The sequence below is a fragment of the Hyperoodon ampullatus genome, assembly GCF_949752795.1.
Source record: "Hyperoodon ampullatus genome assembly, chromosome: 14".
NCBI classification, from domain to species: Eukaryota; Metazoa; Chordata; class Mammalia; order Artiodactyla; family Ziphiidae; genus Hyperoodon; species Hyperoodon ampullatus.
In genome coordinates, this window is record NC_136927.1 from 36484452 (window position 1) to 36502599 (window position 18148).

An 18148-nucleotide genomic window follows, 5' to 3' on the forward strand; every position below is an offset into this window, starting at 1 on the left:
TACTTACACTTTTGGGGAAAGGTACCAGGTTTGAAGAACCCCTAGGGACAGCAGCCCATTCAGAAGTCACCCAGTGGGTGTGCATTTTGGGCATGGGGGTCAGGCCTCCCAACACTGGCCAAACTCTTGGAAAATTTTGTCTCAATGGAGGTTGGCACCTTTGGGGAGGCCCTTTCTCTGGCCTGAGGTTGAAAGTGCATTTTGGGGCAGGGGGATCCACAAGAGCAAGCACTGCCCGTAAGTCTCAGAGCAGAGCCCACTCAGCTCATGACCTATGGATGGGACTTCTGGAAAGTTCTCGGGCCTCGCTCCTTGAGGGCGGCCAGTTTGTGATCAACAGTCAGCTTCCTTTCAGTTCTGAGAGGAGTTGTGTGTGTGTGTGTGTGTGTGTGTGTGCGCGCGGTGATGAGTGTGTGTGCAGGTGTGGATGTAATAGTATACATATATGGCATATTTTTTGTCCTAAGTTTTCTTCCTTTTTTCACAAATGAAAGCTGCCTTCCCCACAGCCCTCAGGTCACCTCCAGTGAGGCAGGGGACACACGGTCACACTCGGCCCGGGACCGCAGGCTGTGCCACTGCTCCACGGCCGTGCGGTGGGCACTGAGCATCCGCCGCCAGTGGTTTGATTCTGAGGGGCCCGAAGAGTACTGGCCGATGACGATCCTCCCGATGAAGTCGTTGCTGCTCTTCATGTTGTGGCCGAACACTAGCCAGAGGGGCGAGAGGAGGAGGGGGCAGGACAGGAGGCAGGAGCAAGACAGAGGCGTTAGTCTCCATACTCCTCAACTGCAGGTGCGAGGTCCTTGTCTTCAGGACACTGTTACTTTTAACCATGAGAATTCCCTGATTCCCTCATCATCCTCCCACGAGTCCCTTGGCTGCAACTTTAAACTTCCGACCCATAGACTCACCACACTGTCCTCAGGGCACTACAGCCGGACAGTCCTGGTGGAACTGCCAGCCACCACTGGAGTCCAGCTGAGCACTTAAACCAGGGTTCTCAAGCCCGGCACTGTTGACATTGGGGCCTGGATAATTCTTTGTGGGGCATCCTGTGCACTGTAGGAGGTCCAGCAGCACCTCAGGCCTCTACCCACCAGATCCCAGTAGCACCCACTGCCCCCAGCTGTCAAAACCCCAGAGTCTCCAAACATGGCCTGGTATCCCCAGGAGGTCAATTCATCCCAGATAAGAACCACTGGGCCATGGGGCCAGACATCCTAGGTGAATCCTGGCTCTGTCATTCAACAGCTCTGAGACCCTGAGACAAGCAAAGGAGCCCCTCTGACACTCAGTTTCCTCCTCGGTTACACAGGAATCTTAACAGTACTTTGAGAGCTTTCAGTGAGATAATGCACACTGTGCCTGGCACTCAGTAAGTGCTCAATAAACACTACACTGCTCTTTCGATCCTCAATTTCTACCTCTTGACCTTTTACAAAAGGGACTTAGGCAACAGAGGCAAGTTTCCTGAGAGAAAGGGCTCCAGCAATTTCTCCTCCCCTTGTTGCACTGCATGTCTCTTTGGAAGGCTGTTAATTCCCATGCAAGCTTAATTTGTGTATTTCAAGCCTAATGAGATAGCTTGATTTATCTTCCCAGCCGAGTTCTGCCTAATTCCTTATCTGCATGTGGGTAGTCCAGGCATGCCATCTCACTAACGGGGAAGCAGGCTGTGTCTGTGTTATAAATGAAAGACTACGGAATGGGGACTATCACAAATTCACCCAGCGTGAGCAGAGCACAGGCAGGCTGGATCCCAGGAGGGATGCCCATTATCAAACAAACCAGCTAAAATATGCAGCCCAAAACAGAGCTTGAATGCTAACACATCTCTGTTTTCCCCTGTGGGGCTCACATCAAGAATTCCAAATGTAAAAATATGGGGAAAAAAAGAAAAGTGGAAAAACAAAAACAAAAATCTCATCCATTGTCTTTAAACCCAAAAAAGACCTAGAGTGAACCAGGCTAAGTGAAACGCTGTGCCATCTCCATCAAGAGTGTCCCGTACCTGTCAGCTCCGTGAACAAAAATTGGACCAGGTATATTTTTTGTACATTTGGTAAAGTGTTCACTTTGCATAGGTAGACCTTATTTATATGAGAATCCCTTATGGAAGAGAAAAATTAGGAAAAGAATCTTTGCTTAATAAAGGAAATTGCTGAGAAGCTCTCTGATGCATCTGAAAAAAAAAACAAAACTTTTTTGAATAGGTAACATTCAGGACTCTTGAACTACACTTAGTGGGCAATGTAAGGTTTAATTTTCACCAAATGAAAACAAGTTACCAGAGTCCCCTTCCCCGTGGGCCTCAAATCGAAAGTAAGACATTAGGAGACCATTTCAGGCCTCATTTGGCTTTCTTTCCTGGGGGCAAAATGTTCTGTCTTCCTCTGCCTCTCCAAAGCTCAAGAATGAAAATGCAGAAACATCCTAGTCAATAGGTGTAGGTTTTGCTTCCTTGGCAAGTGGTTCTAAGAGGAAATCTCAAAGGTTCTCAGGCACTGTTGGTGAAAGAGGAAGCATGTTCAACTTTTGGGGGAGGTTCACAGTATCTGCTCAAAATAAGAATGTCATTACTCAAGATTCAGCAATTCTACTTCTAGGGATCTGTCCCATAGAATTATCTGCACAAATGGACAAAGATAAACATACAAGAATTATCCACTGTAGCAGGGGTTGGCAAATTAGAGCCCTCAAGCTAAATCTGGTCTGTACCGGTTTTTTGTAAATAAAGTTTTACTGGAACCCAGTCAAACCCATTTATTTACATAATGCCCGCAGCTGCTTTTGTGCTACAGCAGCAGAGTTGAGTAGTTGCAGCAGAGACTGTGTGGCCTGCAAAGCTGAAAATATTTACTAGCTGGCCCTTTACAAAGAAGTTTACCAACCCCTGCTCTAGAACATCATTTGTGAGAACGAAAAACGGAAATAACAAAAACACTTCATGATGAAGTGTGGCTGAGGCTTGTTGGTACCCTGCCTGCCCCCTCAGCCCACCCCAGAGGCTACCCATAGCTTCTGTTGCTGGCATCCTTCCATGAGCGCCCAGTGCTCTCTGCCTGGGACATGCCAGTGTATGCTGACAATGTGACTTTCAGTAGGGGCCTTGGACCACTCAATAGAAACTTGACCTCTGAAAAGGCTGGGGACTAGGGTCAATCCAAATCCTGGACACCAAGGCTTCAGTGCTCTTCCCTGGTTGGCGATCCTCCGAGCATGCTGCCACACGTCGTTACCGGGAGAATTAAGTGCTGTCCATACACAACTGGAAACTCACGGCCGGTCTCTCCTGGACTCTGCCTTTTGCTGATTTGAGTCTGTATCCTTTCACTTCAATAAACCATAACCAGGAGTATAACAGCTTTTCTGAGTTCTGTGAGCCCTTCTAGAGTATCACTGAACCTGACGGTGGTCCTGGGGCCCTCCTGAGCTGCAGTTACCCACGCATCAATCGTCCTTGATTGGGGGCTTCCCTGGTGGCGCAGTGATTAAGAATCCGCCTGCCAATGCAGGGGACACGGGTTCAAGTCCTGGTCCGGGAAGATCCCACATGCCGCGGAGTAACTATGCCCGTGTGCCACAACTACTGAGCCTGCACTCTAGAGCCTGTGAGCCACAACTACCGAGCCTGTGTGCCACAACTCCTGAAGACCATGTGCCTAGAGCCCGTGCTCCGCAACAAGAGAAGTCACAACAATGAGATGCCCACACACCACAGTGAAGAGTAGCCCCCGCTCGCCACAGCTAGAGAAAGTCCGTGCACATCAACAAAGACCCAACACAGCCAAAAATAAATAAATAAGTAAATCAATTAATTAATTAAATAAATTTTTTAAAAAATCGTCCTTCATTGGCCTGCCTCCCTTCCTGGTCTCACTTCCCCAGCCTCTTATTGGAGTTTCCTGGGATCACCTTCCTAGTAGCCTGCTTGCACCCACGTCCTTGTCTTAGGATCAGATTTGGGAGCACCCAGACTAAGACTGGAGAGGACTAATTAAATAATTTCTGATGTGACGATACCATGGAAACCAGAACCATGGTAAAAAATGAGACAGACCTATATATACAAGATGGAAACATCTCCAAGACATATTGCTAGGAGACAAAATCAAGTTGCAAAACAGTATATGTAAACACAATCTCTTTTTGCTTAAGAAAATGTTAACATATAGAATAGAAAACAGTATCTGGAAGAATATTCACAAAATTGTTAAGAGTAGCTCTCTCTAGAGAGAGGAAACAGAGAACTTGCCACTTTTTCTACTTATTATATAAGTATGTACCGTTTGAACTTCTTACAAGAATATATTATTTTGGAAAGAAAACAAAGGAAACAATAAGTTGATATTAGAGAATCAACATCGAAATTACCAGAAGGCGCAGAAGGATGAATGGCGATCTGATAGCCTACGTTCCTTCACCCAATGTGCAAAGTAACTGGCCTTGGTGAGTCACTCAGCACTTGAAAGGTGGTCGCTCCTCAGTGATTCAGCCCTTCTGATGGGAAGCAGCTGCTGCTATGGCCATCTGACCTAACTGGCAGGCTTTGGGACTTGCAAATCACTTGGTAAAGTTATGGCAATCTTAACAGTCTTTTAAAAACCATACATTTAAAATGCAAATTATAACAAGCTGAATAAAACGAATGACTTCTATCATAAAAGTTGCCTGGGAGAATATGAAGATTTGCCATCACTGTAAATTCTAGGGAGTGTGAGAATAGGGAATTAAGACTGGATATTTATTGAATCCAGGAAGGGGCTCAGAGACAGGAGACCAGATACCCCTGACCACTCCACTTTGTAGATAGGGAAGCCAAGTCACTGAGCAAGCTGGTGAGACACTCGCAGTATTTGCAGCAAAAAACCTGTAAAGGAAGCAAATTCCTCATAACTAGATCCCTGTATTTCTCCTCTTTAGAAACAATAACATCTAGAAATTTTGTTGTGAGGCACCCCAAATATCCCCACTGGCTGTTATGGGGAACTCGTCTTACTGCAGTCAACAGTATACACCTGCAAAATGTATAGGCTCTAATTTACCCTCATCATCTGGAGGGAACTTCAAAACAAACTCTACAAACCAGAGAGTGACAAAAAGGCATAGATGTCAGCAAGGACCTACTGTATAGCACAGGGAACTGTGCTCAATATCTTATAATAACCCATAATGGAAAAGAATCTGAAAAAGAATGTGTGTGTGTGTGTATGTATAACTGAATCACTTGGCTGTACACTTGAAACTAATACAACATTGTAAATTAACTATACTTCCATTTAAAAAAAAAGGCATAGATGTCACAAAGTCCATGCACAAAACCTGTGAAGAGGGCACCTCACATTTCCTCTTAGATCCTATTTACTCTTCATGGCTTTAGACATAATTCAAATAAACTTGGTCATGTGGTTTCCCCATCTGGAGTAATTTAAATTAATCTGGTAGACTATGGCTACCACACAGATACCAGAACTTAAAAAAGTACAACAGAACCAGGGCCATTTGGTGAAGGGGCAAACAACCCTTTTCTCCTTCATAGAGCCCGGGGAAACTCACTGTGTGATCATTAATTTTTTTTTTTTTTTTTTTTTTTTTTTTGCGGTACACGGGCCTCTCACCGCCGCGGCCTCCCCCGTGGCGGAGCACAGGCCCCGGACACGCAGGCCCAGCGGCCACGGCCCACGGGCCCAGCCGCCCCGCGGCACGCGAGACCCTCCCGGACCGGGGCACGAACCCGCGCCCCCCGCATCGCCAGGCGGACCCCCAACCACTGCGCCACCAGGGAAGCCCTGATCATTAATTTTTTTTGTTTTTGTTTTTTTGTTTTTTTTTTTTGCGGTACGCGGGCCTCTCACTGTTGTGGCCTCTCCCGTTGCGGAGCACAGGTTCTGGTCGTGCAGGCTGAGTGGCCATGGCTCACGGGCCCAGCCGCTCCGCGGCATGTGGGATCTTCCCGGACCGGGGCATGAACCCGTGTCCCCTGCATCGGCAGGCGGACTCTCAAGCACTGCGCCACCAGGGAAGCCCCATTAATTTTTATAATTAAGATTCTGAATCAGTAGGAAAGCTCAACGTCCTGGTTAATGGGTCAAAGGAAGTACAAACAGTTTTCTATCAAACAGTTAAAATGTTAAAGCCTTTTTTTTTTTTTTTTTTTTTTTTTTTTGTACGCGGGCCACTCACTGTTGTGGCCTCTCCCATTGCGGAGCACAGGCTCCGGACGCGCAGGCTCAGCGGCCATGGCTCACGGGCCCAGCCTCTCCGCGGCATGTGGGATCTTCCCAGACCGGAGCACGAACCCGTGTCCCCTGCATCGGCAGGCGGACTCTCAGCCACTGTGCCACCAGGGAAGCCCCTAAAGCCTTTTTTAAAAGAAAAATTAATTAATTAATTTATTTTTGGCTGCATCGGGTCTTCTTTGCTGCGCGCGAGCTTTCTTTAGTTGGGGCGAGCGGGGGCTACTCTTCGTTGCGGTGCGCGGGCTTCTCACTGCGGTGGCTTCTCTTGTTGCGGAGCACAGGCTCTAGGCACGTGGGCTTCAGTACCTGTGGCACATGGGCTCAGTAGTTGTGGCTCGCGGGCTCTAGAGCACAGGCTCAGTAGCTGTGGCGCACGGACTTAGTTGCTCCGCAGCATGTGGGATCTTCCTGGACCAGGGCTCAAATCTGCGTCCCCTGCATTGGCAGGTGGATTCTTAACCACTGCATCACCAGGGAAGTCCCTAAAGCCTTTTTTAAAGTTTAAGGGGAACGCGTTTGGCGAGTAGAAAATTTACTCACACAAAACCCCTTTAGTGCCCCTCCCCCAGTGATCAGAGTACAGCACTGGGCATGCCAGGAACGTGCTCTGTGCCCTGTTACACTGTTCTCTCTCTAACCTCGACAAACCTCACGCACCCTGACGGCTACAGTCTCCAATGATCACCCTCTGTGTGGACCAGTGAGTCACTGAAGTCCAGCTCTATCCTCAGACAGGGCGTGGACATACCTGGCATATTCTACTTTCTGAAATTTATCTCTAAAGAATCACCAACATATTGAAACCATGTACAAGCCCCGGCGTCCTTGTCATGTTGCAGCAAAAATAGAAATAAGGTTTTTATCTTTTCTGACAAACAAGGAAAATAAAGGAACAATGGGTAGGCTAGGGAAACAACATAAACTGGCCTGAAAGAGTTAAGCAATCCTAGTTTTACTTTAACTGTTACTTGTCCTTCACAAAGCTAACTCCTTAAACACTCTCTGACTCATGTAAATTACATCCTGCACCTGGTATTTACATCCCCTACACTCCCTTGTAACAATTTACCCCTTGTAGCATTCTTCATTTCAGAAAGGTCACCAGCCATAACCCAGAGATGAACAGAACTAATTACTGGGCTGCCTGATGCCAGCTGTGACTGTTTTAACTTTTTGCAAAAAAAAAAAAGAATACAAGGCCATCACTGCTTTGATCCCTATCACCTATCCCAGACCTCAGACTATAAGACCTCTCCTGGGACTCCACTGGTGGCACAGTGGTTAAGACTCCGTGCTCCCAATGCAGGGGGCCCGGGGTTCGATCCCTGGTCAGGGAACTAGATCCCACATGCATGCCACAACTAAGAGTTCCCATGCCACAACTAAGGAGCCTGCCTGCCGCAACTAAGACCCAGAGCAACCAAATAAATAAAATGTCAAAGAGAAATGCACACTTCAATACACATCCCAAGGAGGGGAAAAAAAAGACCTCTCCTAATTCCCCAAAGAGGGGGGCACAGTTCTTGAGGCGCTAGCCTGCTGTGTTCCCTTTTTGTCTGGCAAAGAATAAAGCCACTCTTTCTCCTCCGAAACTCTGTCTCCATATCTTATTTCAGCATCCGTGTAAAAAGAGCCTATATTTTGACATCAATATCTGTCTGCTTCTGTGGTGCCGATTGCCATGGCAATTCAGGTTAGGGAAACACAACTGGCAAAACAAAAGCATGATGAGAGGCACCGATGGGCTCAAGGCTTTGAAGGAATATGGAGAGTACCACTGCTTTATGAAGCACCTACTATGTGTATGGCTCAGGGCTAATCATATCACATGGATGAACTCACTTAATCTTCATATCAACCCACTAGAATGGGGTTTCTCACCCTCAGCACTGCTGACATTCGGGGCCAGATCGTTCCGTGTTATGGGGGCTGATCTGAGCACTGCAGGATGTCCAGCAGCATCCCTGGCCTCTGCCCATTGGATGCCATTAGCAGTCCTCTCCCCAGCTGTGACAACCCAAAGTATCTCCAGACACTGCCAAACATAATCCACCCCCTCCCCTTCCACTGAGAACCACTGCTCTAAGGCAGCTGCTGTCACTGGCCCATTTTACAGGTGGGGAGCCCGAGGCCCAGAGGTGCAGGGAGATCCCTGCTCCAGTCAACATCCACGTGCCCTGAGTGAGTCAGGGGCAAGGTGAGGCTTTCACGTGTTGATATGTGCTGTAAAAATGATTTTGTTCTTTCCCACAAGAGCTAAACTCTTTTGGTTGCTAATTTAGTTTGCCAAGGCAGACGGTTCTGGCAGGGAAGCTGGACGACTTAGAGTGTGGGTGTGATAAACACTGCAAATGAAAAGGAAAGAAAATCTTGATCTTTACCAGTGGGAGCAGACTTGGCAGCTGCCCAGTTTGCAGGTTCGGTTCACAAGGTGATGCCCCCACCTGCACAGAGACCCCCGCCTCATGGAACCCCACCTCGTCACTGTCCCCTGCAGTCCACCTCTTGGGTGCTGGATTGAGCATGCTCCCGCATTTCTGAAAAAGCTGCACTAAGGGCTTCCCTGGTGGCACAGTGGTTGAGAGTCCGCCTGCCGATGCAGGGAACACGGGTTCGTGCCCGGGTCCGGGAAGATCCCACATGCCGCGGAGCGGCTGGGCCCGTGAGCCATGGCCGCTGAGCCTGCGCGTCCGGAGCCTGTGCTCCGCAACGGGAGAGGCCACAACAGTGAGAGGACCGCGTACCGCAAAAAAAAAAAAAAAGCTGCACTAAGCTACCAAAACCCATCCTAGCTGTTTCACAGTCCTCCTGAACTCCTCACTGTGGAGGGATCCCCACGCTTCATCAGGCTGTTCAGGAGTGATCTCAGCCCTTGGAGGAGCCCAGTCTACACGCCCCTGCTTCCTCCCCTTCCCCCTCCCCACAGGCCACTCCACAAACGGACCCATTCTCTTTTCAACTTTTGCAAAACTTCCTCAAATTCCAGTTGGTCCCCTGCATCCGTAGACATGGAGGCCATTTCATATAAGGGACGTGAGCATCCACGGAGTTTGGGATCCAAGGTGGGTCTGGAAACAACTGCCTGCAAATACTTTTTTCTTCTCTCTGGAACCTAGAAGCTATTTCAGGTTTTTCTTTAAAACTAGGTAGATCATATCACTTCCCTGGGCCTCGGTTTCCCCATTTACACAATGAGTGGGTTTATGTAGGATTTAAGGTCCCTTTCAGCTCTGAGATTTCTTAAGTTCTAGTTTCATCCATGATTTAAGGGTGACGTTTTTCATGCTTTCTTGGCTCATTCTGTGATTCATAGCAGCTGCATGGACGGAATTTTTTCTCCATGTTTTTCCTTCTAATAGTCATCGTGACAATTTAGATAGCAGTATTACAATAATTTAAAATCAGCAATGCCGAATCCTGACATCTTTTTACTAGGCACTGAGCAAAGTACTTTATATACATTTTTGACTTAACCAACACCACCATCCTATTAGGGAAGGTGCTATTTATACACCCAATTTGCAGATGGGGAATTAGAGGCTCAGAGGGTTTAGGAGGTTGAGTGTCCAAGGTCACACAGCCAGCATGGGCATAGAAGGAATTGAAATTCAAAGCTCAGCATCATTTCTCCTCCTTCTGTCTCAGAAAGAAGAGACTTCTCACCCATTCCCCCCTTCCACTGACCCTGACACAAGACAAAGACAAGATTAGGAACAGAAATATACACAACAGGTCCTCAAGTCAGCATGTCAAGGCAGAGGTGCCAAGAGTCAGAATGGCCCTAAAACCCCCTCATGACAGTGCCATGTGCACCCCAATGTTCATTGCAGCACTATTTACAATAGCCAGTCATGGAAGCAACCTAAATGCCCATGGACAGATGAACTCATAAAGAAGATGTGGCACATATATACAATGGAATATTATAAAAAGGAATGAAATTGGGTCATTTGTAGAGACATGGATGGACGTAGAGACTGTCATACAGACTGAAGTAAGTCAGAAAGAGAAAAACAAGTATCGTATATTAATGCATGTGTGTGGAACCTAGAAAAATGGTACAGATGAACTGGTTTGCAGGGCAGAAATAGAGACACAGATGTAGAGAACAAACGTATGGACACCAAGCGGGGAAAGGGGGTGGTGGTGGTGGGATGAATTGGGAGATTGGGGCTGACATATCTACACTAATATGTATACAATAGATAACTAATTGAAAAAAAAGACCTCTTTAAGTAATAGAAGACATGAAGAGATGAAAAATAAATAAATAAAATAAAAAAATAAAGTACAAGGCCCAGGGTAGAGGCCCCTTTTGCCCAGGTCTGCAGGCAATGATGGCTTAAAGTGTTGGATTCCTTTAATCCAGTGGTTCTCAGCTGGGGCCAATCCTGCCCCCCAAATTTGGCAATGTCAGGAGACATCTGGATTGTCACACTGGGGATGGGGGGTTACTACTGGCATCTAGTGAGTAGAGGCCAGGAACGTTCCTAACCATCGTACACTGCACAGGACAGCACCACATCAAAGAATTATCTGACCCCAAATGTCAACAAGTGCCAAGGTTAAAATTCCTGCCTTAAGGGAAAAGCACGCATTTTAGGGTTTCCCTTCATTAACACCCAATCCATTGTCACCAAAGGAAAGTCTCTGTGACCCAAGTGGCTACAAAGATCTGCAGGGAAAAAGAGCTGGGAGGGGAGAGGGAGGGAGAGAAGTCACCTCTCTGAGATAAAGAGGGTTTGGGGGCTCAACAGAGAAGAAAATCCAGAGCAAATTCAGGGCGAGAGGAAACCGGGGAGTGGGGGAAGGGACTGCTGAGAATGTCGCTGTGGCTTATGAATCAGATCTTCCTCCTTGCCCAAGAGAAAGAAGTCAAGATTGTAATCTGTTTTAAAATTCCTTCGGACCACGGCCGGCCGGACTACTTCTTTGTGTCTGTGTGGAAACTGAGCCATGTGGAGCCTGCATTTACAGGGATGACATATGGGTTGAAGAATCACGTTCAGATCTGTGTGTGGATCACACTGTCTAGGAGGAAGCATTTAAAAGTGTGACTGTAATGTAATGTGCTTGTTTTTACATGAACAACTGAAACTTACACGTCTGAATGAGGATCATCTTTGTAATATTTGTTTAAGAGATGCTGGCATTGCTTTGGGAGAGAATGTTCACTGCAAACTGTCTTCCGAGCTAGTTATAAGACACCCACTGAAGCTTTAGAAGATGTCCCTCGTCTTCTAAAATAACTGAGAAAATAAAGGGGAGATACCACGAACATGAGAATCACTTGGAAGACTTTTAAAAGTATCAGTGCCTGGGCCTCACCCCAAGAGGTTCTGTTGATTGGTTTAGGGGTGGGGGACTGGATGCCAGTGTTTTTCAACTGTTCCCCAGGTGATTCTCATGTGTGGTCAGGTTAGACACACTGTATTAGAAGCAGATCAAAATATCCACTGGATTGGTGGCTTAGCTGGGGAAAAACCCCACACGTTTGGTGTCAGAAATGTTGTGAGTAGAGAAAAACAGACAGTTTTTTCTTTTCACTGTGTTCCAATAAAACGTTATTTATAAAAACAGGGACTGGGCCAGATTTAGCCCATGGGCTGTGATCTGCCAATCCCTGATCTATCTAGGGCAGTGATGTTCAAAGTACAGACCCCAGAACACCAGCTTCAGCATCACCTAGAGCCTGTTAGAAATGCAAGTTCTCAGGTGCCATCAAGGATCTACTGAATCTACTGGAGATCTACTTGTCCTACATAATTTTTCCTTATTCCCAAACAGAGTCTCTTTCTTAACCTTCAATGCGGGTCAATGCAGCAATTGTCTTGAATCCTAGCTCAAGACAAGGTGTCAAATCCTAGTGATAGGTGGGCCCCTACTCTTAACCTCTCTTGGCATTTGCAGCATTCTAAATCATGCTTTGAAAGAAATGATGCTGATTTGGATGGGCACATTCTAGTATGTTTAAATATCACCCTACTTTTAGAATAGATACATAAATTGTTGTATAGTTACACACTGAAATACTATATTAAAAATGTGATGAAAGGGGACTTCCCTGGTGGTCCAGTGGTGAAGACTTCGCCTTCCAATGCAGGGGGTGTGGGTCTGATCCCTGGTCGGGGAGCTAAGATCCCACATGTCTCACGGCCAAAAAACCAAAACATAAAAAACAGAAGCAATATTGTAACAAATTCAATAAAGACTTTAAAAAAAATGTGATGAAAAACCACAAGTACACATAATTATATGAATAAATTTCATAAGGATGATGTTGAGTGAAGGAAGTGGTATGATTCCACCTACACAAAGGTCAAAAAGAGACAAAATGAATGTATGATAAGAAAAGTCAGCACAGTGTTCCCTGGGGGAGGGAGTAGTAATTGAAAAGGGCACGAGGAAATTTCTGGAAATGCTCTTTTTCTTGATCTGAGTGCCAGTCACATGGGTGTGTTTGTTTTATAAAAATTCATGAATTGTATCTTTAAGACTGATGTACTTTTCTATATGTATATTACACTGCAACAAAAAGTCAACTGTAAAAAACAAACAAATGGGACTAATGTCTACAACTGGCCTTGAAATGCATAGGAAAAAAATGAATCAAGAGATAAATAGAGAGATGGAGAGACGTGGTAAAGCAAGCAGAAAATGTTCAATGCAGAATTTAAGTGGTGGGAATACGGATGTTGACAGAACCATTCTTTCAAAAATTTTTAAAGTTTCTTAATAAAATGTTGGGATTTAAAAAAAACCCAAACACAGAAACAGCTTAATTGTCCTACTTTTATATTTTATAGCTTTCGCTTGCTTCTTTATACCATAGAAATATCAATTTCCAGGTCTGTGTGCCCATTCAGTTCACAGGCTGGTCACAGGGCTGTTGGATCCTGCAGCAGGGAGGCAACTTGGTGAATCATCCGGGACACAGGAGCGAGCAGGACAAGACTCTCTGGGGAGACGGTGACGACCTCCCAGTGGGTCCTGCCAACTTATCCCAATGACCACAATAACCTGACCACACATGGCCAGAAACACTGTCCTGCGCCTGAACCAAGGGGTCTCACACCCCGATGATCTGTCTACTCACAACACCAAACTAAAGGTTCAAGTTGACTTTGGACCACTGACCACAGAGCAAACCCCTGCCTTCAATGCCTTCCTCCTTCCACATGATCTACACCACAAGTCATTGGGGAAATGCAAATTAAAATCACATCCAGTTGTTTCATTAAAAAAAAATTACCTACATAGAATAAAATCCATCCATTTTTAAGCATACATTTTCTCCCTAGTACTTAACATCATTTCTACTTGGGATAACTCAGCTGTTTTGTTTACTGCCTGTTCTGTTTACAACATTCAAGCACTCACCCGAGGAAACTGGGATTTTTGTCTGATTCCTTCACTGATGTATATACAGAGCCTGGCTCACAAGAGGTACTCAATAAATATTTGAGTTGAATGAATATATACATTAATATGGAAAAATATCCAAGATACATTATGTGAAAAGAGTAAGTTGCATGAAAGTATATTTATATATTTTGGATGTTAACAACAGAGGATGGAGATCTATGCGTACACACATGTGCACACATGTCACACACACACACACACACAGGTGCACACATTCCTGGAAAGAAGGCTACAATAAGTTGTTAAGGGTAGTTACCTTTAAGTAGGGGGACTTAGGGATTTTTACTTTTTAGTCTACTCTCTCCTGTATGTTTCTATCATACACACATATGTATTATACATACATATATGAATATACATTTACATGTACATATAATAACAACGTAAAAAAGCCTCCAGTACTCCTTGTCCCATGTAACCCCTTCACGTCACCACATGCAGGTGACATGCACCCATAAACCACAATGTGGGGTGGAGTAGAGACCTGATTGAGAAATACTCCGCTCATCTTCCCAGGAGGGTTGCCCAGCCCTGTCTCCCGCTGAGCCAGGCCACAGTGATCTGCCCAGGCCACACTACCTGGGACATGGGGCTTGTTTGCAGAGCAAGATGTTTCTGTCTGGCCCAGTGTTTATGGGCAGAAACAGGGAAGCCGTTTGAAACCCTGCACAGATGAGCACGAATTCAGCCAACAGCCTCTGCCCTGGAACTCTTCACACTTAGGCAGCTAAAGCGAAACTGCTGGGAATGATGAGAGGTTAAAATGCCACAAAGAGAAGAAACATGCCCCAAACAGGCGCATTACAGGAGCAGACTGGCTCCGAGCCCACACCAACCTGCCCTTCACAGCTCCTGGCGGAGGCCACCACCTCACCCGCGAACTCCAAGGAGACCAGCAGAGCTGCTACTCCAGCTCAGGGGGTCCCAACCTCAGCACCCCCGACGTTCTCCTCTGTCTTGTGCAGTGTAGGATGTTTAGCAGCATCCCTGGCCTCTACCCATGAGATGCCAATAGCTCCCCCAAGTTGTGACAACCAAAAATACCTCCAGACATTGCCAGATGTCCCCTATGTGACAAAAATCAGCTCAGCTGAGAACCACCCATCTAACAGCTTTTCTACTTGAGCAGGTGCCCAGGGCTTGCCAGCCAAAAGGTATTTGGTGAATATACTGCAAGGACTTCTCTTGTTAGGCTGAATTCCCCAAGCCTGGAATTTGGTGGTGTAGGATCGCCCATTGACACTGATCATGAACTAAGGTAACAGGTGCTCAGAGAGGCAGTGGAGCAAACTGGTTCAGGGTCCAGGCTGCCTCTTTTGTTTGCCTCTTGGGTGCCCGTGACAGAGAAAATTGTGTGGTTTCCAAAGCCTTTTCTTCCTGGACAAGCAGCTGGACATTTCCCAGCCTCCCCTGCAGGGAGTTGTAGCCAAAAGTGTCTGAGTCGAAGCAGAAGTGATATTCATAACTTCCAGGCCTGCCCCATAAAAATTTCCCATGCAACACACAATCCTCAGCTCTCTCTCTCTCTCCCCCATTCACCAGCTGGAGATGAAACCCTCCAAGGCCTGAGAAGATGGCAGAGCCACAAGATGGAAGGGGCCCGGGTTACTGAATCACCGAGTGGAAGGCCACTTGTGAGAAGACCCACAAAGGATCAGTGTGCAAGAAATAAGGGCCAAGACTCCCTCTTGCAAAAGCACCGGAATCACAACTAACTGCTGAACAATCATCAACAGGAAGACACTGGAACTCAGCAAAAAAGATACCCCACATCCAAAGACAAAGCAGAAGCCACAATGAGACGGTAGGAGGGGTGCAATCACAATAAAATCAAAACCCATAACTGCTGGGTGGTGACTCATAAACTGGAGAACGCTTATACCACAGAAGTCCACCTACTGGAGTGAAGGTTCTGAGCCCCATGTCAGGCTTCCCAACCTGGGGGTCCAGCAATTGGAGGAGGAATTCCTAGAGAATCAGACTTTGAAGGCTAGTGGGATTTGATTGCAGGACTTCAACAGGACTGGGGGAAACAGAGACTCGCCTCTTGGAGGGCACACACAAAGTAGTGTGCACATCAGAACCCAGAGGGAAGGAGCAGTGACCCCATAGAAGACTGAACCAGACCTACCTGTTAGTGTTGGAGGGTCTCCTGCAGAGGCAGGGGGTGGCTGTGACTCACGGTCGGGACAAGGACACTGGCAGCAGAAGTTCTGGAAAGTACTCCTTGGTGTGAGCCCTCCCAGAGTTCGCCATTAGCCCCACCAAAGAGCCAGGTAGGCTCCAGTGCTGGGTCGCCTCAGGCCAAACAACCAACAGGGAGGAAACACAGCCCCACCCATCAGCAGACAAACGGATTAAAGTTTTACTGAGCTCTGCCCACCAGAGCAACACCCAGCTCTACCCACCACCAGTCCCTCCCATCAGGAAGGAAGCTTGCACAAGCCTCTTAGATAGCCTCATCCACCAGAGGACAGACAGCAGAAGCAAGAAAAACTACAATTCTGCAGCCTGTGGAAGGAAAACCACATTCACAGAAAGACAAAATGAAAAGGCAGAGGACTTTGCACCAGATGAAGGAGCAAGATAAAACCCCAGGGCTTCCCTGGTGGCGCAGTGGTTGAGAGTCCGCCTGCCGATGCAGGGGACACGGGTTCGTGCCCCGGTCCGGGAAGATCCCACATGCCGCGGAGCGGCTGGGCCCGTGAGCCATGGCCGCTGAGCCTGCGCGTCCGGAGCCTGTGCTCCGCAACGGGAGAGGCCACAACAGTGAGAAGCCCGTTGTACCGCAAAAAAAAAAAAATAATAATAACCCCAGAAAAACAACTAAATGAAGTGGAGATAGGCAACCTTCAAGAAAAAGAATTCAGAATAATGATAGTGAAGATGATCCAGGACCTTGGAAAAAGAATGGAGGCAAAGATCGAGAAGATGCAAGAAGTGTTTAACAAAGACCTAGAAGAATTAAAGAACAAACACCTAGAAGAACTAAAGAACAAACACACAGAGATGAACAATACAATAACTGAAGTGAAAAATACACTACAAGGAATCAATAGCAGAATAACTGAGGCAGAATAACAGATAAATGATCTGAAAGACAGAATGGTGGAATTCACTGCTGTGGAACAGAATAAAGAAAAAATAATGAAAAGAAATGAAGACAGCCTACGAGACATCTGGGACAACATTAAACGCAACAACATTCACATTATAGGGGTCCCAGAAGGAGAAGAGAGAGAGATAGGACCCAAGGAAATTTTTTTTTTTTTTTTTGCGGTACATGGGCCTCTCACTGCCGTGGCCTCTCCCGCTGCGGAGCACAGGCTCCGGACGCGCAGGCTCAGCGGCCATGGCTCACGGGCCCAGCCGCTCCGCGGCATGTGGGATCTTCCCGGACCGGGGCACAAACCCGTGTCCCCTGCATCAGCAAGTGGACTCTCAACCACTGCGCCACCAGGGAAGCCCCCAAGGAAATATTTGAAGAGATTATAGTCAAAAACTTCTCTAACATGGGAAAAGAAATAGCCACCCAAGTCCAGGAAGTGCAGAGAGTCCCAGGCAGGATAAACCCAAGGAGAAACACACCAAGACACATAGTAATTAAATTGACAAAAATTAAAGACGGAGAAAAATTATTGAAAGTAACAAGGGAAAAACAGCAAATTACATACAAGGGAACTCCCATAAGGTTAACAGCTGAATCTCAGCAGAAACTGTACAAGCCAGAAGGAAGTGGCATGATATATTTAAAGTGATGCAAGGGAAGAAATTGCAACCAAGATTACTCTACCCGGCACGTATCTCATTCAGATTCAATGGAAAAATCAAAAGCTTTACAGACAAGCAAAAGCTAAGAGAATTCAGCACCACCAAACCAGCTTTACGACAAATGCTAAAGGAACTTCTCTAAGTGGGAAACACAAGAGAAGAAAAGGACTTACAAAAACAAACCCATAACAATTAAGAAAATGGTAACAGGAACATACATAACAAAAATTACCTTAAATGTGAATGGATTAAATGCTCCAACCAAAAGACACAGGCTCGCTGAATGGATACAAAAACAAGACCCATATATATGCTGTCTACAAGAGACCCACTTCAGACGTAGGGACACATACAGACTGAAAGTGAAGGGATGGAAAAAGATATTCCATGCAAATGGAAACCAAAAGAAAGCTGGAGTAGCAATATTCATATCAGATAAAATAGACTTTAAAGAATGTTACAAGAGACAAGGAAGGATACTACATAATGATCAAGGGATCAATGCAAGAAGAAGATATAACAATTATAAATATATATGCACCCAACACAGGAGCACCTCAGTACATAAGGCAATGCTAACAGCTATAAAAGAGGAAATTGACAGTAACACAGTAATAGTGGGGGACTTTAACACCTTACTTACACCAATGGACAGATCATCCAGATAGAAAATTAATAAGGAAACACAAGCTTTAAATGACACAATAGAC

At 46.2% G+C, this 18148-nt stretch overlaps 1 protein-coding gene across 1 annotated transcript in view; it reads right to left on the minus strand.

Annotated features, from left to right (window-relative positions):
• Nucleotides 1-512: 512 nt before the first annotated feature.
• Nucleotides 513-18148, minus strand: part of SYT17 (synaptotagmin 17) — a gene marked incomplete at both ends in the record, with an annotated part of 77478 nt that continues 59842 nt past the window's right edge. Inside the window, one exon of the mRNA XM_079719274.1 lies at nt 513-709. Coding sequence (XP_079575400.1) covers nt 513-709 — 197 coding nt within the window. The remainder of the gene's footprint in view (nt 710-18148) is intronic.